Source organism: Balearica regulorum, chromosome 12 (genome assembly GCF_011004875.1).
Source record: "Balearica regulorum gibbericeps isolate bBalReg1 chromosome 12, bBalReg1.pri, whole genome shotgun sequence".
Lineage (NCBI taxonomy): Eukaryota > Metazoa > Chordata > Aves > Gruiformes > Gruidae > Balearica > Balearica regulorum.
In genome coordinates this window covers 21793418-21820481 of record NC_046195.1, presented here as the reverse complement: position 1 = coordinate 21820481, position 27064 = coordinate 21793418, and the positions used below count along the sequence as shown (strand labels likewise).

The 27064-nt window shown below is 41.6% G+C and overlaps 1 protein-coding gene across 1 annotated transcript in view; it reads right to left on the bottom strand.

The window, feature by feature from the left end:
• The window catches only part of SMAD3 (SMAD family member 3), a 78397-nt gene extending 51556 nt beyond the window's left edge, over positions 1-26841 (bottom strand). The window contains exon 1 of the mRNA XM_075764128.1: positions 26302-26841. Within this exon, the coding sequence (XP_075620243.1) occupies positions 26302-26507 (206 nt within the window). The 5' untranslated portion in view covers positions 26508-26841. The remainder of the gene's footprint in view (positions 1-26301) is intronic.
• Between the last annotated feature and the right edge of the window lie 223 nt (positions 26842-27064).

The following is a 27064-nucleotide window of genomic DNA, read 5'->3' as shown; positions in this document are numbered from 1 at the left end:
TTAAATCAACATCATCTATACCCACCTAAACCACTTTATAGCCTCCTGGGAGCTGCTATAATGATGTAGTTTATTTTGAACCTACTTTTTTCCTAAAGGCAAGGTCCATTATTGGATTCTGCATCCTAGGATCTGCTGTGTGGTATCACTTTGGGGGATCTGATACCAAGTTAAGACAGGCACTACAGCTGGAAAATCTGGGTGCCTGGCTGAGAAGAGGGCCGATATAGAGGAATACGAAACGATGGGATCCAGAAAGCCATTTCCCAGGAAGCATCACAGTGGCTCACGCGCTAAGATTAACCTCAGCCAAATGTGGAGCACTGAGCTTTGCTTTTTCAAAATAAGCAATAATAGCAAGTAAGCAACAAGTGAATAAAGTGTTGAAAAACCAAATTCAGCTGGAAAATACAATTCCATTCTCAAATGAGTTTTATGCCTAACCTGTTCTTTTTTCCTGTAGAACTCCGTCCTCATTCCATATCTATGCACTAAGGCAACCTGAAAAATCAGGTCAGCAAAACATGACTTAAGGAGGGGCTGGTGAGCCTTCAGCACTTGGGAAAAAAAATAAATACCAAGGTGCTCAGTCAGAGATACTTTTAAAAGTCTAGGAATACAGCTTCAGGCATCTAATTTTGCAGAATCTTTGATTCTAGAATGAAAAAACAAAAAAAAAACCAAAACAGCCCACCACATAAATCCAGTTAAGATCCTATAAGCTTTTCTGTAACAGCCACTACTTGCCATAAGAAAGCAGAAATGATTCATCTAACTCTGAAGCATTGAAAAAAGTCACTTAACAGAAACAAGTTAGCAAGGACAGTTTGATGACAGTTTTTCCGCGATGACAGGCTTCTAAAAGATATGCCAGTTACAATAAATATTTCCAAATTAGATATCTGGCATTAAGTTGAGAGCGCCAAAGGCTTAAAGATGTCACATAACATAAATGCAGCTCTGTTTAACTTTGCAGTTTCTGAAGCAGTGAAACCCTAGGCTTGCTCTCTTTTTTTTTTTTTCTTCCCCCCCCTCCCTTTTTTTGATATGCCAAATCCATGACCAACACAAGAAACTTCTTTTGCTCCGCTGTGACTAACATTTATCATTTGTATATAAAGTAGCCATTATTCAACCAAATGCGAATTCAGCAAGTGCTTTTAAAAATCACCCACCCCCTAGCAAGAACCGCAAACCAAACAGCCGCCCACACCCCGGCTGGAGCATGCCTCTGCATTCCTGAGCGCTGAATAACAGGAGTCTCTTTGAGTCCATGCTACGCTTTCTTACTGCTCCTCCAAGCCTTCGGAGAGACCTTCCTCTATTGCAGAATCAATGCTGGAATGGCAGCTTGTGTCACACCTCACGCATTCAGCTTAACTCCTTTCTAAGCGTAGCTTAAAAACGAGATGTCCCTGACTACTTTTTCTTACTTAAAAAAAAAAGAAGAAGAAGAAATAATGTATAAAAGAACAAATCCCTCAACTGTGTCCTAGCTCTGTCTCACTGAAAGTAAGAAGAGGTCTGAGATGCAACTCCGGGGTGATTCTTTTCCCAAATGACACCAAAGACGATGCCACATGCATCCTCACTGATTCAGGCATGAAAGCCAAACACAAAACCATTTCTTCACTCAGGAGGTAAAGCAACTTACACTAAAGGGTATGCAAACCCCAGACAGGCTGGCTTTGGGCTACCATACCAGGAGAAACCCCAGTCTGGCCATGCCAGGCTGGGCTCCCCTGCTCGTGCAGGAGGGAATGGGATCTGCCCTCCAGGTCTGCAGCAGGTTTTCTTGTAGCACCGATCCCGTTTCTCACTGCTTCGCCCATCTATCTACCCCAGCGAGGCCTCCTTGCACTGCTGGATACAAAATGGCTCTAGGGAATGGGGGCAGCACACAGAGCTGCTCTCGGCTAAAACTGGAGAAATATCCTGAGAAAGGAATAGCGTTTCTGGCTGGAGAGCGTGGAAGGCTCGCACAGCCTCCGGCAGCTGCAGAAGCAATTTTGGACAGTGGAACCACAGAAAGCAAAGGCTCCCCCAGGAACCAGTCCCCTCGGAGTAAAACCAGAAATATTTCCAAACAATGAAGTCAGGCCACAAATAAATTCTCAACAATATGCAGATAAATTGTTGATGTTTAAAAATCACTTCTTTACTGAACGTGAAGTTCAGAGTCAGTTCTCAACTTCCATTTGCTCCATTCGGCTGTAAGCCAGTCAAGCGACAGTCAAACCCGTGATGTGGGATGGGGATGGTAACAACAGCCTCACCTCAGTGTCCTGTAAATGTTGATATTCTGCACAACACTTACCCTCCACACTTCCCAGGGTCGAAGAGGGAGCACCTGGTAGAGAAGTTTTGCACCACACAACAGTAATTCCCAGATTGGTCACCTATCCAGCAGCAGCTGGATGCAAAGACCTTTAACAGGAAGCCAGATATCTCTCTTGAACTTAAGGCCTGGATTTTTCCTTTCGTTCAGTGTTAATGTAACATTTCCGTGCTATGGAACAGTCATGGAGTAAAGCATCACCATCCAAACACTGCTGTACCACAAGCTGCACATCTGTTTCTTTATTAGCGTGGGGAAAGAGTCCAATGCTTTGGGTTTGCCGTTCTACTCCATTCATGTTATGCCTTACCTTGATTGGACTTTTCTAATTCCTTGAGGCAAAAAAAGCACCAACAAATCAAATACTAAAGACAGATTTTAAAATGGGATTGCCATTTTGAGTAATTGAGTAAAACTGAGTAAAAAAATGAGTAATTTTTTTTGCAGTAGAAGGTAGTCAATCATCCTATGCCGTGTGCTGTATCAAGGCACAGAGACTTTATTTTCTTTTGCTGCTAGCTCTGCCAAGATCTTTACGGGAAGGACTGGAAACTCCTATGATGCATCACACACCAGCTATGATCCAAGCCAGGTACCCAAGTTGGTGAGCCAATATGATAATCCTGTATTGCTAAATCCGTTGTTTCCCTGAAAAACCTTGAATCACATTCAGTACTCCATTGGCCAAGGAAACCGGATGTTACTTTCTGCAAAACCTGTCACCACCACTCCCAAGTTAGCGAGAAATTGCTCGAGAGAAACAAAGATTCCCCCAGGCTCTTCTGATGGGAATGTTTGGCCCATTCTTCTTCCTCCCCTCACCCTTGTGTGCCTGAATCTGAACAGTTCAGGACGTAAGGACAAAATATTTCAAAAGACAAATCGAAATCTTTGCTACTGTAAAGCCTAGGAATTTTTGTCCATAAAGAATTCGAGTTCAGGTTTCAAAGCAACAAGCTATTTTGGGAGAAAAACCAGAAAAAAGTTTCGTTGTGTAACTGCACAGAAGTAAGAACTCTTGATGGGTTAACTTCATGAAATGATTCCAAGTAAGTTCTGTTCTCCCCTTACTGATTGACTGAGTATCTAGCACTTATCCTCATATAATGGTATCAACACAATCAATAGCTCTCCAAGTAATGTCAGCTGCTAGCTAATTTACACTTCCATAGTTGCCATCTGCTATTCAACCCATTGTAACACAAGCCATCAGCCTAGGATCTTAAACTAGCATGGTCAAAACAAAACTATTGAAAGACAGAAATTTTATCCATATTCCCAACGGGTAGAGGAAGACATTTAATCCAATTATGGCTTCATCACTCAGTTTCTCAAGTTTTGTTCACACAGCCAGGAAATTGTGTTACAGTATCTCTTTATTTAAACTCAGCTATCAGCCCTGCATTTCAGCAAGAAATGAAAGATACTCATTGATATCTTAGGTAAATTACTTAAGACCTGAGAATTCCAAATTGAAAAAAAAAAAGCAGCTAAACGATCCTCATCTGCATGACCTCCTGAATGCTTCCAATCTTTTTCAAAGTACATTTTATTTAGCCTCATGGAAGAAAAAGATGCCTAGCTTACATTAAAAGCAAATGGCACTCAGGAGGATTTCTTGATTCTTTTTTAACAGAGTATCCAGAATATTATTTTTAAATGCATGCTGTTGGTCTGCCATTAGAAATATTGTTTAAAAAAATCTGCATATTATTTCCCTTTGAAATCACTGCTGGGAAAATCCAGGGCCATGAAAAACTATGACAGAAACATGCAGAACTAACTAAATGCTTATACCTAACAGTTCAAGCACCTAGTAAGTGTGCAACAATGGAATTTACTCCTTCAGTACTGCTTCGCAAAACCAGGCGGTTATTACAGCACACGATGCAAATTCCAGATTTGATCAGAAAAGAAGCAAAGAGATCAAAGATTCAACAAACTGGATGACAAATGTTCAACTGTATGAGTCGCTACAAATAGAATCAGCATGATAATGCTGAACACTCTGCAGCCAGGATTACACCCATGATGGAAACAATGGGACATATGGGCACAAGTAATATTCCTCTTTCTTTAAAACTGTCTATTGTTTAAGAACAAAGCAAACCACATCCAAATACATCTGGCATCGACATCTAATGTTTTACAAGCTGATCCTTCTTTCAAAACCAAAAAACCTGTACATCTGAATATCCCATAAATTTTGCTCCAGCACACGATGAGTCTGGACATTTTCTTGAGGAGGAAGTTAACGCACACATTGTGCTGCCCACCCTGGGCTGCTCGACCAAGAGCCAACTGGCCGGATCCTCACCACCCTCCTTCCCTTTCATGTGGTGGAGGACAAACTTTCTCTAGAAAGATGGTGGCTGGAAATGGTCTATTGCTACCACAAAGGCAATTCATCCAGTTTGCATCCTATCCCCTGCTTGGATCTGAAGAGCATCTGGGAAAGAGGGCAGCTGGGAGCTGGCTGAATACTGCCCTGGAATGCAATGGCAGGCTGCTTTTAAACCACATCTTTTCCCTGCGGGGAACAGGCTGCCGACAGGAAACGGGCTCATGTGCTGTACGGAGAATTAATAGTAAGGAATATGCTCCCACAAAGCACTGGAGCTACCACAAGCTACTGCATGCGTGCACCCAGGAAATTCAGAGCTTCCGAAAAGGCTTGAGGGCTTCCTCGTTGTCCATGTATTATACCCTGGACATACTTTCATTTCTGTCTGAAGGACCCTGAACAGAAACAAGACAACCCTAAAATTCCCCCAGAGAAATGAAAGATGACTAAATGCACATCACGCTACAGTTTTACCTAGGAACTGACCTTAACAGTCCCCCCGCCACTGAGAGAAAGTACAGGGCCCACTTAGGGCCCAGTTAGCAGAGGCTGGGTACCGATTTCCATTTCTATGTGCTATTTTGAGCAGAAACAAGCCAAAAGGTATGCAAGCAATCTCCTTTCTTCTCAGCCTGCATTTGAATGCTTGGTTCCCAGGGTGCAACTCTTGTCCAAGTATTGACTCTAGCTAAAGAAATGAAGTGGAAATTAATCACATTGCCATTTTAAACAGCTTTCCTCCAGCTAATGTCTTTCCAGGTTTCCCCAGGCACATCAGCTTTAAAAAAAAAAAAAAAAAAAAAAAAAAAAAAAAAAAGGTGTTCAGGCAGAGCTTGAAGATTTTCTACATTTCTTCATGTTTTCCAGACCTGCTGAAGCCCCGTCAAAGCTACAGGTTGCCATAGGTCCTGCAAGTCCAGCTAGGTTCACTGCACGTGCACAACCGAACTGCAAAGGTGTGCAGCAAGTCTGACACCTTGAAGAGGCATCTTGGCTACCAAATATTTCATAGAGTCGATTCACATGCTGTGACACCATCCAGGCAGCCCAGTATAATGGGGAAAACACCTTGCTAAAACTGCAAACTTATTCTGTGTGTGTAATACTACAGATGTCCGAGAAATCCTGAATAGAAACAGGATTAAGCTTTGCCTATAGAGTTTGCATCACAACAATTAACAATGCAGCTCTATGCTGGAGACTGTCCACACCAACAAAACAAAAAAGTGCTTCTAGTATTAATCACCTTTTGACAATTTCCATCACAACAGTTTATAATCCTATCTACTTTAATTCCACAAAAGTGTCGAAGTTCATTCTGCACCGGAGCAAACCTAAGAATGAAGTAAAGAAAAAAATCCACAAAATGGCAATCATCCTTCATCGCACAGCTCAGTAGTAAGAGCCCTTTTCCTCTAACCAAACTGATAACCCTGGAGAAGGACCCTTCAGCTTTTATAAAAGGTAAAGGAATAACAGGCACAGGAAGCTTTTTTTGGACCTCAGAACCGCTCACGTGAATACTAAATTACTCATCCTTGTGCTCACGGCCAAACAGCCCCCCGTTACCCCACCAGGTCTCTAAGCTTTGCAGTAACTTCAGCCTACCAACCAGTCAAAATGCATCTTCCCGATTATTCCCTGGAATTGCAGTTTTTCAGGCACAAGAAGCTCAGGGCACCAGTCTCAGCTCAGCACCATTCCAGTGACAATGCTCAACTGGTCTTCAGCAACTTTGGATTCCCAAGCCACCTGAAGATCAGTCTGCCATCGTTAAGTCCCAGTTCAGGCAAGTATTTAAATACATCTTTCAGTCTTACTGCAACGAGCACTGCACAGCCCTTGCAAAGCAGCTGACTGCCAAAAGAGAGGCAGATGTCTTCTGCTGGTTTAAACCACATGGGGGGAATGAAAATTCCTTGCATCTCCTTAGAGCGTGTGCTCCTGACTGAGACTACAAACTAGTTTGCTTTGCTAAGCACTTGTAAAGCATATTTCAAATAATTATAATCTTGAGGTCTTCTCTAACATTACCGCAATGTATATTTATTAAGTTAAAAGCACACGTGCTGCTACCAAACAGTTATTTAACATTCATTACAACTTGTCCAAGCAAGCCTTATATGCTGCGTAATCATATTCTTCTCCTCAGGGCAGAAATGCTAAGTGTAGCTTGAAACAAGATACTGTTTTGTCCTGAGTTTACCCATTAAAAAAAATACTTGAAGTATTGTTAATATAAGCCTTTCCCACACCCCTCCTGAAACTGTAAAATTGTACTAACATCTTAAATAAAAACAAAGGTAAATTGGAAAGAATGTAAAAGATCTTGAATTTCCATTTTTCATAAAATCATAGAAATCACACTCAAAGCCAAACTCTGACTTGCTTCATTGTTGGTCATAAGCACAGCATAGACAAGCCTGTTCACCACCCGGCATTGTTCTACTCCAACACAGCTGATTTTTCGTTTAATGAAACCTTTTCAGACACCTTCCCAGGCAATTTGCCCACCTTCTTACAATAGTCCTTATTATTCAGAATGACTTCTAAGCAGCATCAGAAGTACTAAAAATAATCACAGGACTTCTCTAGGTGGAAAGAATAAAGCCTCTTGAGTCAGATGTCAGGTCTGTGGCAAGCTGCCTCACCTCCCACCGCCTCTACAGAGGAATTTCTGAAGTTTTGTTTCCACAGAGTCAGAAGTGTCAGGCTGTGCGGACACCCATGTTCCAACACGTTCTCTCACAGCCCTGTCAAACCATGAGGCAAACCACAGGCTTTAATTCAGAATAAATCAGCAATATAGTAGGCTACTCGAGCACTTTTATCCTCTGGAAGCCAGTAGACCCAAAAGTTGTGCTTCTGGGGACAACTGTTCTTCAGACAGCCTCTTTGAAGGACTGCACAAGCTACAAGGGCACACAAAATAAAACATTAAAAAAAAACAACCCATAATGGGACAAAATTTAACACCATCTGAGGGGTGGGGGACTTCTAGAGGCGAGTACAGGGTAAATTTTACCTTTCGTGAAAAAAATTAGAAGGCCATAGTAGAATTAAGGACCACCACAGGTCTGGGCAATCTGGTTTTAAGGTCTTCTCAAATTTAGTTTCATTCTGTTATTTGAGGAGAAAATTCATTGATGAAAGGTAATTTTCTAGACATAGTATGTTTAGACTTTTGTAAAGCAATTGGGTGTGTATAGCTTGGTAAAAATATACCCACAGTTTAGGGCTAAAGAAAATGTATTAAAACAAAAGATGTAAGAAATTCAATCCATTGTTTTTATTACAGCAATGACCGAGTGACGACTGAATCACAGCAGTGTAAAAGTATGTTTATTGGAGGGGGAAAAGTGAATACTGAAGGCCTCTTCACTCTAGCAAAGACAGGTGCAATGAAGCTGACACCAGGCCAATTGCACCTGAAACATGGTACCCCCCCTTTTTTTTTAATGTGAAGAGATTATTAGCTGTTTAAAAAAAAAAAAAAAAAAAAGGAGAACATAGTGGAATCTCTGTCTTGGTATCTTTAAATGAAGACAGGATGCATTTCTAGAAGACACAACTGTACAGGTTATTAATTTCAAGACAGAGGTCAAAATGCTACCCACAAGTCTGATTTAAAAGTGCATGATTTACAAGATATCAGGCTGGGTGATCTTGTTGCCATGAAGATAAAAAGACACTCTGAGAACAACGGTAAACTCTGCATAAGCAGGCAGCAAACTCAGACAGAAATGGCATTACGCCTTTTAATGGCAATCTACTATTAGACTAAATCAGAGGTGTAACATGAAGCTGCATCCTTACTCAGTCGCAGAATGCTTCCTTTTGTTTTACATTTGCTTGCCAGTAGAGATGTGATTTCTAGAAACAAGGAGCTAAACTAATTATCTGATGTTTCTTTTTAAAAAAAAAAACCAAAGAAGAATATTAAATGTATATTTAGTAAGCACACTGCAGTCACTGCAAGCTGAAAAATCACTTTGCAAGCAATCTTCTACAAAATGCTTTTAAGAGTCCAAAGTAGCAGCAACCCCACCATTAAACAGATCTGCTATGAAAAGTAAAAAATAAAATTAAAGAAATATTACTGCAGGCAAAGCAGGTCCCTCAGAAACACATGCATCAGACAACACCTCAGGCGATACCATAGCCCTGTATGAGCAGCTGCAGTACCGTTAGACTTAGACATTTGATTAGTTCCACCGATTTATACGAGACTCAAATCTGGCAAGACTCTTCAGAACATGTCTGACTTTGAGCACGTGTGAGTTTGATGGGACCGTTATTACTCATCCTAAGCGTTCACAGGACAAAAGGGTTTCCTACAGCTCTACACGGACCCAGGGCTGACCATGGGAAGCTCACTGCAGGACTGAGATCATGGAAATCTTAATTTAAAGAAAGGAGTTCCTAAAGGAGGGGGAGGCGATAAAAAAAAACCCAAGAAACAGTGTGCACAAACCCCAACAAAATTTCAGCATTCACAGTTAGAGATAAATCTTCCCCACTCACACCCCTCCCCCATATCAAAAATAAAGACAAAAATAAACTGTGAAGGGAAGGAAGGAAAAACCTCAGAAATTTTTGTTTGTTTTAGGCCTACTGCAGCAACTGCTGTACTTAGCTTTTATCTGCTTTTGTGGGGTTTCCTAGCCCTTGACTGTAAAGGCAAAGTACTGTATACACAAACAGCAAAGGGGTTTAGACAGCAGAGTCCTTTGTTACTAATGGAAATTAGAGACAGGTGTTGATTGCAGAACGGACAGTAATTGCCATGCACAGGGAACCTGGGAAGCAGAAATACCAGAGTCCCCAAGACCTTATTACAAAGATAGCTGTGAGCTTCTTCCCCCAGGCAGTTACTAGACCAGTCCGTGAGAAAATAAGTTCTGGTGATGACTACGGTTCACACACATACTGTAATAAACACTTCCAGATTTCATGTCTCGCAGCATACTATTACTGTTATTCATTATTTGCTAAGAGATGACACAAAGCAAAGTATAATAAACAAAAGAATAGAAAACTCCACAGCTCCCGCCCCAGAAACCTTAGACTGGTTTTGCACAGCGTCCCTCCAGGGTGCAAGTCAAGGCTGCTTTTTCCCCCCCTGCCTTTCCAACAGAATAAATGAACGAGTTGAACAGCTTGTGGTATTTGCATGACTGGGGAGAGATCATCTGAACAGTTTGAACAGCCAAAGTCTAAAGAGTTTGCAAGTAGTAAAAAACAGCTAGTGACAAAGTCTTCTGAAGACCCTCACCTTGCTGATTATTGCACTGAAAGTTACTACAAGTACTATGAAATGAATCAGTAATGACAAGCAAACCTTGTAATTTCCACACTAGGCTCTTTCTACTTATTTTCAGCTTAGAGATAATCCTGCTTTTTATTAAGTGCTGATCTATTGCTTTAAGTATTGCTAGTGCGCTGCAGAGGAAGAGACCAAATGCCAGGGAATGAGAGGTTTTAGCTGAAATGAAGGGCTTCAACTACGGCAAAAAGACGAGGAAAGTAATGCTACATTGATTAGAGATGCCTATGAACACTACCATCTGATGGTAACAGTATGTGTAAAATTATACAAGATTCTTTTGATATAAAAATCTCAAGAAGCATATTTTCATTCAGTACACTCCAGACACAACTCATGTCAGTGACAGTTACGCATCCGTGTTCTGAAATATTCTCACCTCTGGCAAACCACACAGTGGTGACCTAGCTAATTTTCAATGAAGAAAAAAGTCTCATAAAGTTATGATGCTTCATATCTGCATTATCCAAGATATCTGGTTAGCAGATTATTGCACATGGAAGATTAGGCAATTGCCAGGTAATGTTGCATCTTGTACAATTAGCTTATCTGTGTGCTAACAAATGCTTGAATTGCAGAGCACCAGACTCAGTTAAGAAGATGGAGGAATATTTCCAAGGCTGCTCATTTACTTGTTGCACAAGGGTCACACGGCTACTCACGTTCCACACGCAGAATGCCAAATCCCTGCAGAGGCAACACCCACACAGTTTTGCACCCACATTTCGTTTTGTTGTAACACCTTGCTCCAGCACGCAAAACGCTTTCAACCCTCATGAAAAGTGCTAGACTAAGGATATCTGGAGAGATTGAGCTCTTCATTAGAGGATGTGACCACTAACAGGCTACTTACCTTACACAATGAGACATCATTGAGTCTTTTCTTTGAAGGAGACATCAAAAGGCACAAGGGAGTCTGCATGTTCAGTGCCAGTCACTTCAGAGGCACCTTGTAAGGACAGTTACCAAACGGCCAACTGTAATGGCTTTGCATGTGGTTAGATGCCTGTCCACCAAGGAATCAGGACATACTTGTTTGCTAGTAAAGACACAAACTTGTATTGAACAGTCCCTGGTAGCAATAGTGACAAGAAACTACCAGTCACTGGCGTAGGATGTGAGAAAACAAAACACTTCATCATAGTCACGTTCTTCAAAGTCAAGCGGTTTGCCCAGTGAGTAATATTCCTGCAGTGATTTGTAGGTAACAAGAACTATGCTTGTAGAAGTGGAAACCCTTAATAAAATTATGTTACTGATGTATCATTATCATACTATGTAGAGATATGACAGCATAAAAGGACATGGATATGAGACAATTCGGAGTTGTCATTTCTGTTAAGATGAACTTAGCTTCCAAACAACATTAATGAGACACAGGATCATAGGATCATAGAGTATCTCAAGCTGGGTGGGACCCATAGGGATCATCGAGTCCAACTCCCAGAAGCACAGCCCGAGATGCCTACTCTGTCCAAATTCACTCTGCCATTTATTGGCATATTAAGAAAATATTTGGGGTTAAAGTACAAGACAAAGATTATTGACAAATAAGAGCCAGGGTTATTGCTATCACAACTTCCACCAACATAACACCACTTGCTACGACAAGCTGGCTTGGATGTAACTGCCAGGCAACTGCAGGCATTCACAGTGGCTTTCAACTTCTTCAGCCGGTGGAAAACTTACTGAAAATTTTCCGAAAGAAAAGACCGCATGAGCAGTTTCATCCATGTAGACTGCTGCACAACACACACGAACATAGTTTCCTTAGTCACTTCTTGTTCAGTCTCTGAAAACTACTGTAGTAGATATAAACATATGCAAATTTTAAGCACTTCACTTGCTTACTCCTCCTCCAGTCTTTTGTGCCAGGAGATAACAGCAGAAAACAAAACCGGAGAAAGGTTACCCTATGAGCAAGCCTGTACACTGCATTCCCAAAGGATTGCCAACTTCAGATTAAGCAGCAGACCCCAGCCCCCATGATAGCTGCAAAACAAACTACGCATATCAGTTTTTGTGAACCAGCGTGTTTGTCTCCTATTTATTCTAAAGAGACTAAGTACCTTCGAGTACCAACTTCACTTGCTGTAAAAAAATAAAAATAAAAAAAAAAAATCCTGCAAGCTAGCATTGGATCCAACTCAACCTGAGGCGCAATTTTAAACTGACAGGAATAAGTTACTGAATCACTGTTAGAATAGTTATGGCCTGTATTTTGAAATAATCCTTGTCTTCTAAAAATAATTCTTCAGTGATTTAATTTATAGCAATACATTACATATGCAGTTACACTGCACCAACTTTCAGCCAGCTTTTGACAACTCAACCCTCAAATGAACCTAGAAAAATATTCTTCATAGCTCCAAGTAGCACAGTGACTGCAAATCAAAATGAAGGATGAAATATGATACGATTTGTAAAATCAAGATGTGATTCTAAAGCAAAAGTGTGACAAAGTCTTTTACGCTTCCCCAGTTATTCTCTCACAGTGATGTAAGTTCAGAGCTGCTTTGCACGTGCAAAAATGACAGCCCTGAGGTCACACAGATAAAAAAAATATGTGACTTACTGAACTAATAACAAAAATCAAATCCCACTCAGGCTTCAAAAACAAGAACACCTATGCCTGGATTGTTTTACACATTGTCACACTAAGTAATGCCTTTTGCTTTCGTAACAAAGAATGTTTTTGTTCTTTTCCTTGCCCTCCAAATAACCATCTTTCCCGGCTCTTTAAGGTTCTCAGACACAGCACAAGGAAGAAAAATAATATTTAAACAAAAACCCCCACCCCAACCCCTAAACAAAAAAACCAAAGAAAACCACACACAGAGGAGAATGCAAGTCACAAAGGCACGAATTAGCAAAGAGTCTATGGTCAGAGCTGCATCTCATGAGCCAGTTTTAACAGGGCCACACAGCATCACTGCCCCTTCACCAGGACGGTAGGAAGAATTCCACATCCATAGGCACTAACTGCTCCACCCCTGCGGAATTCCTTCTCCCTGCTTTTTCACCCTTGAAGCAAGTCAAATCTCTGATCAGCATTACAGCTGACTGGAAAACCATTATTTTATTTATGTAGGCACATATACATACTAAACAAGGGCTATTCATATTTTGTTCAAATGTTAATAGGCTATTAACGTCTTTTTTAAATGAAGTTACAATACTCACTTTTTTTTTTTCTCCATAGAATGGTTAAATAAAATACCAGTTTCTGTTTGAAGCTGATTCTACTGGACACAAGGTTTTATTTCTTTATATACACATATTTTAAAAAACATATATATACACACACATATAAAAACTCATAAAATACACAAAGAATTGTCCTAAAACTTCTAATAGCCTCACTCCTGTCCTAATCTTCCTACTTTTCCTCTCTTCTACCAAAGTGCGCAAAGCTGTCAAAATGCATGTAATCAATGGCTTCGAGGGCAAGCAGATCTTTCACCGACTATCAGATAAATTGGAAACATATAATCTTTGAACATAAGCACTCAAAAGCTAAATTAATAACAGACTATTAGTGCTCATTAGCTCTACCTCCCACCTTTCCTCTTTCTTTTTCTTCTGGAATAGCTGGCCTGCCAGTATGGTAGAAACTCTGAAATGCCATCCTAAAAATAGAAAGGAAGAAAAGAGAAAGAAAAAAAAAAGAAAAAAAGAAAAAGAGGGGGGGAGAACGGGAACTGAGAGAATAAGCAGAGTGAGAAGCTCTGTAATATAAAACTGTCTCCAGCTTCAAAGTCATCAGCCAATCATAATCCAATAAATGGCTTTTCTTTTTTTTTTTTTTCTAAAATCAGAACACTCAAATGTCTATTTTTATTCCTGTTTAGAAGCAGCTACCTCAACAGGGCTTTCAAACCAGTAGAGCCTGGCGTGCAAAGCAGTGACTTACAAAACTCAATTTCAAGCCACCATTTCCAAGGCTTATATGGGTCCATTTGTGGCTGGCACACCAATGTTTTACAGCACAGACACCATTAGCAAAAAATGGAGAACTATAGGGAGGAAACTATGGGGATGTTTACACAAAACTAGTCTTTTAACCCAGAACACTAGTTAAGTGTTCGCTCCCTTCATGACTGTACAGCAGTCCATGTATCTAAATGCCTATACAGTTCTTCCAATATCCTAAGACACATGTTCTACAAGTGAAATCATCAGGAACTGCAACACTTACAGACAGGTTTAAATTAAAGCCTGTTCTTCTGGCCCTCAGACATACCACTAAGAATTGCCAGGTACCCTTAAGGTACTGAAAAACCAAGACAATAAGGAACTGTATTCATCCTAAGTCTGGAAAATATGCAAGCACAGTGAAATACCATCTCTCGAGTACCCAAGGAGGTGTATCCTCAGCACTTCCATACTTTCCTTACGTGGAGGTTGCCAGGAGAAGCTGCAGATGCCCCTGGATCCCTGGCAGTGTTCAAGGCCAGGCTGGATGAGGCTTTGGGCAACCTGGGCTAGTGGAGGGTGTCCCTGCCCATGGCAGGGGCGTGGAACTAGACGGGCTTTGAGGTCCCTTCCAACCCAAACCAGTCTGGGATTCTGTGATTCTAAAATGCTAAAGACCTCTTCCTGTATTTAACTGAAAATTAGTTTTATGAATATAATTATCAATGCTACATTATGACTATGTTATGAATTACTGGTATAATGCAGAAAGACCAGGTTTCAAACTGACTCCTGTCTTCCATCCAAGCATGGGAAGACACACTCTCAAGAGTAATGTCACCTCTGTCTCATCTAGGGAACACTGTAGCAGGCCTTAGGACGGCTGTGCCCTAAACGTTGCTTTGCCTCTGCCCCCATGAACCTCAAGTAATTAAACCAAGTTCTCAGGACGTCACTCTCCCCATCAGCAAAAGGGGGTAAAAATCCTTCTGGTAAAAAGGCCTTGAAGGATAAAGTGAGAAGTCACAAACGCTCTCCCTTCAACAAGGCATGGGCCCTTCAACAGGTTGTGGAATGGCCATAATGAAAAGGTCTTTAAAAGGACTCGAGGAATATTGCATAGTAAAGATTTATTTAATTTTTAAATGGGAGTAGCTGACAGCATCTGAGCTTAACTGCTGTCCTTCACAGAAACTAACCATTTAAAACACACAAGGACTAATCCGGATGTTGTTCTCCTCTTAGAAATCCAAGCAACCATGATCTCGAACGTTACTTCTCAATCCTTAATTTTAGTGAGGAGATACATTAAATACACTGTTTCTCACAGCAAGAATGCAAATTCAACTTGCTTCAGTAGCTTTGAAAAGAGCATTTATTTCAAACTTGTACATGATTTAAAAGAGAAAGCTTAATTAATAATGTTGTTTCCAGCCAGATGGCCAGCTATTCGTTTTCAGTCATCTCTTTCGGAACAATTCACCAGAAGTCTTCAGATGCAAAGGAGTTTTAAAGCAAATAGATGTGACTGCCCAGCACTCTCAGTGGCTGCCAAAACGTTCAACAAAAACCACAGCTTATAGGTATAGAAATGTTTAGTTTTTCCAACTTGTGTTGCTGTGGGTCATAGTTGTAAAAGTCCACCAGCAACAGCACAATTGCTTGACAGACGCACATTTATTTCATTTAACATTTTGTATTTGGATGGCATTAAATTCACATATGGTTATATAATATTACTTAAATGAAAACATGAGGCTACATGTATAGTGTTTCCCCTGGACTTGTGCTAGCAGACTTCAAACTTAAGCTCAGTAGCAGACCACTGTGGTATGATGTGTATCAACCAGTCAAAACATTCCATGTGTACAGGAGGCACTAGCACAGAGATGAATAGATAAATGTTATGCAAACCCAGTTAAGGTTTACCACTAAACATCTACGGAATTCTAATATTCTCACTGACGTAGCACCTACATATTTTTAAAGAAAGTTTCCAACAAAAATTAAAACTGCTTTCTTAGTATGAATGAGATGCTGAATAGCAACAGAAAGCTTTTTAAAGTAGCAAGGAATTGGGTTTTGCAGCAAAGTCTACCTCTCGAGATTTTAAGAGCTTTTCACAACTTATTAAATTCTCTGACATCCTTGTGAGGCAAGTACTGTATCTGCTAGGTAGTTAAGGGTAAGGTACAAGCAGGTTAAACGTTTTGCTCAATGTTACACAGTGGTATGGAACAAAACCTGATGTTTTCAGTCTTCCCTAACCACAATGTACATTCATTATGCAGTAATCCACAAATGAAAACCAATCTTAATTCAGTTATGACTGGGAAAAACAAATATGCAATTGCAACTGTATACATGAACTTTCAGCCTATAGTTCTACCAAACACGCAAAACCAGATTTGGAAAAAAGCTTCAGTGATCAGCTGTCTACCTACACACAAGTTATTTATGGCATCTAATTCAGAGCAAAGCTCAAAACAGTTTGCAACTGCCAGCAGACTTTTACTGGCAACAGAAATCAGCTATAAAGTAGTATTAGCTTTGACTATCAGACAGTGATTATCTACGTTTTTTTAAAAATTACATTTAGTTATTTTGTACAGCTTGTTTCTAATGCAATGGTTTGAAATCAGCTAGTTTCCACTTTCTACCATTCTAAGAGTCATCTGCAAAAACTCAAAAAAAAAAAAAAAAAAGCCACAAAATTTTGAACAGAAAACAATAGCACTAAACAGGCCAGTAAGATAGCTTTGACTTATGACTTACGTTCAGTAAGTCAGGTAAACCTAGGTCCAAGAAGCAGATATGGAGAAAAATTAGCCAAATCGTATGCAAGTTTCACCAACCCCATGAAACTCTTACAACGTAATTAATCTGAGGTGTCCAGAGTTCCCTGGAGTTTCACTTGAAGGTTGCAGGCCAACACCAATAACTATTCTAGACCTTTCTTCCAACAGGCTGCTGACCATGGGAGAAGACAGAGAGGACAGATGTTATTAGCAGACCTTGTGCTCTTCTGAGTTCAAGGCCTCTAATTGTGGGTGGGCTTTATCTGGGCCATGCAAGAGGAAACCCTACGCCTTCCTGTATTTGTATAGCTGTGTGGCACGGGAGGTGGGAAGGGGGCTCAGGGAGAAGTACATTATAAGGGCTTCAACATTGGTATGCAAGTTGGCTAAAAATGGTTAAATTAAAAAAAAAAAAAAAAAAAAGGAACAAAAAGAAAAACCCCACAGTGAGAACAGCCAAACGCCGCCTTCTGCCCAGGCACAGGATCAGGAGCCATGCCAATGGCAAACCCACCGAGTGGGATCTCAGCTACAAAATGTGGAGATCCTCTGCCAAGCCACACTAGTGCCCATCAGAAAACCCTCAATGAAACATGAGCGAGAACTCCTCGGAAAATTAAATGCTTTGCAGAGAAGTATCATTTTCAACAAACTTCCAGCTAAATTCTGCCTGGCTTCCTGTCAGATTTCCAGCCCAAGGCTGACAAGTCCAGTCTTGGGGGGACTGGAGCCCTCGGGTCTCACAGGCTCTACTGGGCAGGCTTCATGTCCTGCAAAGAAGAACCCATAGAAGCCCCAAAAGCCTTGAATTTAAAAGAGAAAAAACAGATAATATTAAACCTACAAACACATCTATCCTCTGTTTTCAGTTCACTGCTTGCTTGTGCTGGCCTGACTCTCCTTGCACTTGCATGTAAACCAGAAGTGAATTTACTGAAATCCATGTAATTATACAAATGCAAAAAGAGTGGGAAAAGACTCAGATTCGAGCTGCTTATTAGCCTTTCTTTTAGGCAAAGAGTGCTTTTTAAACACTGATACAATTTTTCAGATGCTGTTACACACGTGCTACAAATTGGCTATGCATCTGACTCAAGGGGAACAACAATTTGTTCAACAAATAATAATACGAAAAGGACCTTTCTGTACAGTTCCACATGTATGGAAACCACAGACTTTATATCTCTATGAAAAAAACCACATCTGGTCTTTCTGAGCGTAACAAAATTAAAGGTGCCTGTAGCTGGGTCTTCCCACACAGCAACACTTAAAATCCAGTTATGGAGGGAAAGGAAATTTTGGGACAAAAGCGTTCTCTAGCCGTTAAGTAGATAAAGCAACAACAGCTGCACATTCAACACAAAAACAAAGAGGCATTCTCATGTTCCACAGGTGTCTGCTACCAAGCCCAATATTTCTGTGAATTTTAACTGTTCTACATTTGTGAAGAGTAAGTGAATTTCTCTTTTCATGTTCAAGCAACTAGAACAGGAAGCTCGAAGTTTTTCCTCTTTCATTGTGAAAAAGGAGAGTCAGTATCAGCATCCATCACTCAACCACTGCTGGCTGCAACTTCACCACAAAGGAGGAAATTTCTGGTTTGACTTCCTTTTTTAAAAAGATTAAGTTATGGTTAATGAACGTCACCAGTTCAAAGATAATCTCTGACCTTTCCTATGGCACAATTTTAAAGGAAAAGTTTAATGAAATGTTCAGGTTAGATAACTACAAATTATGAAGTGAGCTAAGGATGGTCCACCTAATACCTTGACCCTGAGACTCTCCTTCCCGAAGACCCCAAAGCCTGGAGGAAGCGAGGGCTGCAGGCAGACAGACCGACTCTCCTGACACCTCGTCCCCTGCAATCTCTCCAGGATTTACAGACCTCACTTTTTTTAACTTGATGCATATGCCTCTGGAGATGGAAAAACAGATGGTTCCCTTCACGAGGTCAGGCACACCACCCACCTGTGGTGAGCATGCAGGTGCCCTAGGACAAGGCAGACGCACACGGACCCCCATCACACGACTACCTGAAACGTGCAACTTCTTTGCCCTCATAACCTCAGTGCTGAACACCAAGTGGGCTGTAAAGGTACTTCTAGTGACAAAATTCATCAAGATCACCTATTCACCTTTCCTAGATTTACACAGGTTACATTTCTGACAGGTAGGTTTTTCTGGATTTTTAAGTATGTTCTTTCATGAGGCTAACCAATGAGATTTATAATTTCATCACATCTTCCACATCAACAGCAGCTCCTAATACTTTAAAAATGCAATCAAATTGACTCGTCATGGAATAACACGATTCTGAACACAAGCAGGTTGAAAAATCAAACTCACAAGGAACAACTACCATTTTGTCCCCTTGCTTCCTGGTGTCTTTTCCCAGTGCTGCTCCTATCCATGGACATCTGCTACTTCACAAGTGCGTTCCTGACCTAAGCAAGGCCAGTGTTAGCAATCGTTGCTCACACTGAGTAATGCCTGTTCATGTGAAGATTCTCCACTGTAGAGAATGGAATGATGGTTCAATACCTGGAGCAACTGCTGGGGCACAGAGTCCCACAGATTTCTCGACCTCCTCATTTTGAATAGCCTAAAGTCTGTCTGCAGCACACACAGCCATGTGGGATGGAGAAATCTGCCTTCTCACTGAATGAGCAAAACTGGACATTTGGATACCTGAAACAGTACAGCTACAGCAGCTTCCATTTAACCTGCTGCTTAGTTGACAAGGAAGATTTCCTATTCTGGAGCTCACACAGTTCCTGGGTGAAAGCAGGACATTACTATTTCTTTCTGGTTTTGTTTGTTTGTTTTGTTTTTTTAATAAGGGTCCTATTACCGTGCACAAGTAGTCTATTCCTGCTCACGTATGTGACCTCTGCTTCTGAAGGATCAAGCCTTTACCAGAGAAAGCAAGAGCTCTGGCTTTTTATTCTGTTTCTACAGAGCCACAGGACCAGCAGCCATCAAACCTTCCTGCTTGCCTAAGGGCAAGTCCCACCATTCTGACAGTGATGGTAAAGAGATGCGGCAGCAAATGAGGATCAGGTCTAAAAGGCTTCTAAACATCTTTAAAAGCAGCATTAACTGCAACAATTGACACATTATTGTCTCTTCAGTTACACAGAAAGTTGTGCTACCAGCGACAAGTACAAGAACCCAATTATTAACAACTTCCTTGTCTTTATGTTTGGACTGGAGTCGCATATAACAAAATGTAATTAGCAAACATTTGCTAAGCTTGGTGGAGTCAGCCTCCTAGAACCAGAGTGTCTGGACAAGAACCTCTGCCCTGTCTTTATTCCCCTCGCTCCTGCCTGCTCTCTTCACTGCCAATCAACACAATCAGCTTTGGACTGGAAAAAGCTTTTTACAGAGCACATCAAGGCAGACAAGGACAAAAGTTAATTAGGACTATTCATAAGGCTTACTGGAAGAGAGTGCTGCATCCCATCCCTGAAAATTTAATTGCATTCAATAGAGGAAAGCTAGGGGAAAAAAAACACCACCAACAAAACCCAGGAAAAGATAATTTGGGAATAAAATCTGATTTCAATTTAATTCAAGCACCGTTTGGCCCTATTTATTTCATAAAGTAGTTCATGCAGGATAATGGCATTATTGTGCATCTAACAGCATTAGAAGCTCCTAATAAATTAACAAGTGAAAATTAATGGCTGCTCAGTCCATTAAATCTTGTTAATTTTATTTTTGTTGCAATAATATAGCGATCACAAGTTTACATTATTAAACCAATATTTATTAGAAGAGCTCATTTTAATTGGATCCCTGATGTGATAATCCCATACAGTGTGTATTTCTTGATTTCATCAATTTTTTGCATTTATTTCTCATTATATTTAAATGACTGCAGTGTTCAGGGTCCTTTCCTAATACTATAAAAGTTAAACAACCATTTTAAACATTTTATTTCACAAAGATTCAACACTTACTACACAATATAATGAGGATCTTATGAGTCCTTTCAGAAGCTATTTAAAATACCGGAGTCTCTTGAGAAAGAGGAGAAGAAAAAAAAAGGCAGAGATATGAATATTTGAAAACATCTCAACAAACAGTAAAATACATTTTTTCCCCTTAGTCAGTCAATGTTCTATATAGACATTGCTGCGTTGTCTTTCAAGTCAAGAGGAGTTTTACTACTGCTTTTAATGCAAAATGTTAGCCGGCCTGCACATCTAAGGAAAAAAAAAATATTGACACAAGGTTTTGAATTGTGTTGGCTGCTGACAGATTACAAATTTGAGAAGACATCTTACTAAGGGCTGGGTCTGATGTGCTTTTCCAGCAGCAACTACTTTGAGGGAAGAGGCTGCAAAGCTGGACGATGCCTTCTCCCCTGACCTCCCTCCTTTCCCCAGCTCCTTCATCTCTGCCAACGTAACTCAGCACGTAGTTGCTCCCTAACTGGCTGTATCAACATTATTGCTTTAGCTTAACAACAGCGTTTTGTTTTTTAAAATGGCATAGTGTGGACTACAAGTCAACTACACCCACTATTATCTAGGCTAACCTAAGTGGCAGTAACTCTGATATTAAACAGCGGGGACAAGTTGTTGGAGAGGCTGCAGGGAGCAGGAACCTCTGTGCCCAGAGAGGGGGACCTTTGGGGACATGGCAAGGAGGAAGATGAGAAAGGTACTGATGGACAAGTGGGACTGCAGGCAGAAAGCACACCTGACTAAAGGCCTCTGTCCACTTCTTTAACGTATTTTCACCTTTAGACTTGATCTGCAGTCACACTGTGCCACGAAAGCTAGTTACAAACAGATTTGTAAAGCGGTGCCTACCCTGCATCTATCACTGCCGCAGCTAACCCAGCTCACGTGGGTACTGCTAGCAGCACAACGGTTAGGACAGGGCTGTAAAAACCTGCCCATAAAGCTAGGTCAGTACATAGGTTAGTGCACACAGTCTTGTAGCAGTAAAATTACCAGCAACAGAGAGCTACCAAGTATAATGGCTGCTAGACTGTGTTTGCACATAAGGACTGTATTGTAATCATCTCCAGTGCACCACCATTATGACAGTGCACTCTTAAACGACTCTGTGCAATACCAGAGCTCCTCACATACAGGGACAGGCCAAATTGAATACAAGGTACTTTAAAATTTGCGTTAAAAAAAAAAATACACAAACTTGCACGTGGGTACACAAAGCTATGACCGGCCCTTTGCTTATTACTGAAACCAGGTGGGTACCCGTCTCAAAAGAAGAACATACTTCACAGTCTTGTAGATAGCCTCTGCCACTTACTGTATTTACAGTTTTCATATTTTCCTGGTATCAAGGCAAACCTAAGAACATGGTCAATTCTTGTAAATATTGTCCAGTCAACCTCCAACACAACAGAAGGTATGATCACACCCAAGACATTCCTATTTATTATCTCTAGTTTTCCCCACCAAAATGTAAATTATTTAAGGAACACCTTGTTCAACTGCTTTTAAAAAGTAAATGCACCATGTTTCCATTTCAGTTGGGACATTCTATACTTATCAGATGAGCTCCACAAGAAGTAACATCCACGTCTCTTCAAGACTATTTTCTAAATTAAAAAAAAGCACCACTTAAAAGAAGGTGTTCCTTACATGCAAGAATCCTGGCTCCCCTAAAACCACTGGTGATATAAAAATTAAATAAATACAGTAATAGAGTCAAAAGAAAAATATGCATATGAAAATATATCACAAAATATAATGAGATTTATGTCTTAATATGTGTAGCACCACTAAAGCTCTTGAAACAAAGCATTTACTATCTTGCTCCGTATCAGCAAGACTATATATACTGTACAGCTTTTAGAAATTACTAAGTGCTCATCACACATTCCTGGCTTCTGCAGTTCAGACCCCTACATAGGGTAAGAGTTAAACACTCTTTAGCTAATATACTTTATTTCTAGGGCAAAAGGCTGATGGTTTGTCAGGTGCATAGTACGGCCTCTCTTCCTATCAGGAATAGTATGAGAAACTCATTGCTCTTCTCCCACGGATGAAGTCCACAGCGTTCTGCAGGTATGCAGTAATGCCAGCTGTAGACTTTGCTGCCATCAGATTCCATGCTTACTGTACTCTTTGGTCTCAGAAGCAAATAGAGCCATCAAAAATTCAAAAAATCTGATAGCAGCTGGAGCAGACCTAAGCTAGCTCACAGAGCAAATTAGAGAGGCTGGAAACTTAAGCACCTGGCTGTGCTACCAGCACACTGTCCTCAAGTTTGTCTGAAAAGTGACAAAAATGTCCGTCCTGAAAGCTGGGCTTTCAAGATCAATGCAACAACTACAAAGGATATATTTTAATGGACAAAAGAGTGTGTGTTTTCAACTTTATCACCTGATACAGTATGAAAAAATGTATTACTGCCATGCAGACCCAGCCTGCTACAACTCCTGACACCAAAGCCCACCAGCTTAGTGCATGGAGGTTTAAAGGCAGCTCCCTCCTGGAGAAAGATGGGCTTCGGCAGTGGTGCACCAGACAAGGGAAGGATGGAGAGAGGGAGGAAGGTCCTCTAAACCAGCCATTCTGTCCAGCACCAGTAACCGCGGCACAATAAACAATCAGATGGTCTGTGACTGGGAGGTTTTTCAGGTGGAAATTACTTCCTGTTCCAGCAGAAAAAAACAAGAAGGAAAAATCCTGCCAGCAGAGCATTAGACTGAAATCCTTGAAGGTCTCTCCAGCCTTCTGCTGTCTGCCACAGGTACTTCCAACAGAAAACTTGGGGCCTGACATGTGTGTCACATCATCCTATAAATGGAGCACTTGGAAAAGTAACACATGCTGAACAAATACTCAAGCAAATAAACTATTCATTGTTTAATAATCCATCAGGAGATAGAATGCGGTATGTAAATTTCCAATTCCAAGTAGATAGAAATGACAGCAGGAATAAATTTGGTATTCTAATTCCTTAGGCCTACAACAAAAATTAGTTTTTTTCTTGTTCTTTCTTAACACAATCCCACCTGATCACTGCAAGAATTTGCTGTGTAGCCCTTATTCCCACAAGCAATGTTTCTGCAAAGCTCAAGCACTTTTACATCTGAAACTTGCTTCGTCTCATGGATACAATAGCTAATTTTGGACTTACCCTGCTCCTGCTGGGCCAGAGTCATCACTGGCATAGCTCCACTGTAATTCAGTCTACTGATGCATTACAGACAATGCACAACATGATCTAATCCTTAACGATGGTTTTTCCCCTCTTCTTCCCCCCAACATACTTATCTGACTAAATAGTAAAACGACCTATGTAGAATTATTTTAAAAAAATAACAAACAACAAACTAAAACCATACTAAAAATGTCTTGCAAACACTAATGTCGAATGACACAATAAGACACAGCTCTTAAAGTCACAAGGCCTGGTTATAATTCCCAGCTCTGCCACTGTTTCACATTTCCATCCCATTCCCCAATCTCTGATATATAGATATTAGCCTGTCAGTATGCTGCTGCAGAGGGTCCAGCACAGACTAACGTAACCACGCTCATTTGGATCTCTGGAATATACATACTAAACAATAATAAAAGTACATATGAAATATCGTGTTTAAAAACTAGTGCAAAGGCATAAGGAGCTACCATCAATATATGCTGACACTTCCCCTATACCAAGGTTTAAGGTCTGCAGGATCCAGGCTCTGTATCATAAGTGAACATTAAATGTTTTCATTTCTGTACAGATTTGCTTTAACAGAGCAAGGTCCAGGAGAAACAGATATTCACTTCTGCACAGTAGGAACAGCCAGGACAATCTCTGGACGTGATAATATTTACGACTTGTGACATCTGCTTGTGTTGTTACTTATTTTCAAGCTTTAATACTATTTTTCTAAATTAAAGCATCATACTCCACCCATCTCTTTGCTTCCTTTGAATCATAAAATATCAAAACCTTTCTCCCTTATCTAAACTACCTTGCTACTAGTAAAAGAAATACTAAGAGGCTTCACACTCCGTTCCCTAACAGGTCAACATCAGCTAGACACAATACCCAGGTCAGATCAGCAGGGCTGCTCAAGTCATTTTCTTCTTTTGAAATGGTATTTCAGGGAAGTGGTTTAAATAGGGTATTATCTGTGTGGAAAGCATACTGCTTACCAAGAATTTAAAAAATATAGTGTTTAAGGCATTTCTATCAGGTGGTGGCTCTACAGGTTTTCATTTCTGCTTCAACTAGGCAAAGCCAGAGTAACTCTAACAAAGGCTGAGAGGTCTATTTGCATTACTGGCCAAAATCTTAGCCACAGTCATTCAGCACCAAAAAGATAAGGAGATTTTATTTTTCCTTTTAAAAAAACCCACTACAGTTGTCAGAAGAAAATTTTAGGAGTTCCAAATATCCACATTTCTAAGCTACTTTCTTCACTTTTTCATGCAACAGATGCTGCTTTGTATTAGCTACTGCATATTAAATCATTCTGACAACCAAGAAAGCATACATTTGTTTGTGCGAGAGAGAAGCATGAATACACACATACACAGATATGTTCTCACGCAGAAGCATACAATTATACAGCATTCAAATATTTGGGATGAACTTTGGCCCTTGTTTAAAAAAAAAAAAGCATCCTCAAACAACAGTCAGTAACGGAATCAGCAGTCATCTGGCTGAGCTCACAGAAATCAACAATCTTCAGCAATAAAACACCGCTTGTGGCCAGCTATTTCAAAGTTACTTGGAAAAATTTTCTTAGATGGGATACTTCTATACATGTTCTTTATGATTGATAATGGTCTTATGGATCGATCTCAGAATCAAGGCTAAAAACAAGATCTGTGTTAATTCAAAAAATGAAAAAAAAAAGTCAGTTATATTCACCCTCGTATGCTTTTTAGCACTCCAAACAATCCCCTTCAGCTATGCCATTTGCATTCCCGATTTAAAAAACAATTTGAAAACACAAACACAGCAGGGCTCTAAATCACCTCTTCAGAGTAATATCTGTCTAGCTAATATGGAAGAAACCAAGCAACCCAAACAAAACTATTTTCCTGATACATTAATCAAAAGAAAATCTTAATGTAACAGTACTAGAGAACACGCTGAAACTTTTGACAATGAGAGTATCCACAATAACTGTAATCCAGAGCGCTTCCAACTTTTTTTTTTTTTTTTTTTTAAATCTCGGCTGGAGACATATTTTCTCCACTACATTCCCCTCTTACTTTCTTCCTCTCTTGTTACTAGACAGTATTCCAATTCTGTAGCCAGTTTGTTGTTTTGTTGGTTTTTGGTGTTTTTGGCTTTTTTTTTTAAACTATATATAGAGCAGGTAGGAGAGGACTAACACCGCACTGAAGTGCGGCGGGGCTGGAAAGCAAAACAAGCCCTCTACCAGGCTGTGCCAGAGCACGCCGAGTCCCTCGGGAGAACGCTGCTACCGACGGGCCTCCGAGCAGCACCGTGCCCGCCCCGGGGGGACCCGCGGCTGCGCCCGCCCCGCCGGCCCCTCCCGCAGGAGTACCCGTGCGGGGGGCTGCAGGGGTGACCCTCGTTCTCTGTGCTCCCCACCACCACGGCCAGGCATCTCCCGTACCTGGGGATGGTGATGCACTTGGTGTTGATGTTCTGCGTGGTGATCGCCTTCTCCAGCTCGTCCAGCTGCCCCGTCTTCTTCAGCTTCTTCACCAGGCTCTTCACCGCCTTCTCGCACCATTTCTCCTCCTGCCCGTTCTGCTCCCCTTTTTTCCAGCCCAGGAGCCGCTTGACGATGGGAGGAGTGAAAGGCAGGATGGAGGACATGCTGGCTCGCCCGGCAGGGCCGGCAGCGCCCCGCCGCTGGCTCCGCGTTCGCCCCGCCGCCCCCCGCGCCGCTCCGCGCAGGCCCCGCCGCGGGCAGCACAAAGCCCGGCCCCGGGCGGCGGTGGCCTGGCCTGGCCCGGCGCCGCTCCGCTCGCCCGCCCCGCCGGTGCCTCAGCGCCTCGGGCCCGCGGCACCAAACTTTGCCCGGAGTTCGCCGCCTCTCCCCGGCGGCGGCGGCAGCTCCCTCCTCCCCCTCCTGCCCCGCTCTGTGTGCGCGGAGAGGCGCCCACTCCAGCTCATTCCCAGTCTGTCTCTCATGCAAATTGCCTGCTGGCCGCCCCGGCCCGGCTTCCACCCCCTCCTTCCCTCCCAAACACGCTCACTCACGCCGCCGAGGGAGGGCGGGGAGGCGGCCGGCCCGCCGGGAACTCCACTTCGCTCCCCCCCCCTCCTCGCCGCCGGCGGCAGCCCCCGCGCTCCCGGCAGAGGCCCCCACTCCCCGGGCGGGACGGGGCTCTCCCTCCCTCTCTCCCTCAGCCCCGCTCCAGCGCGGGTCC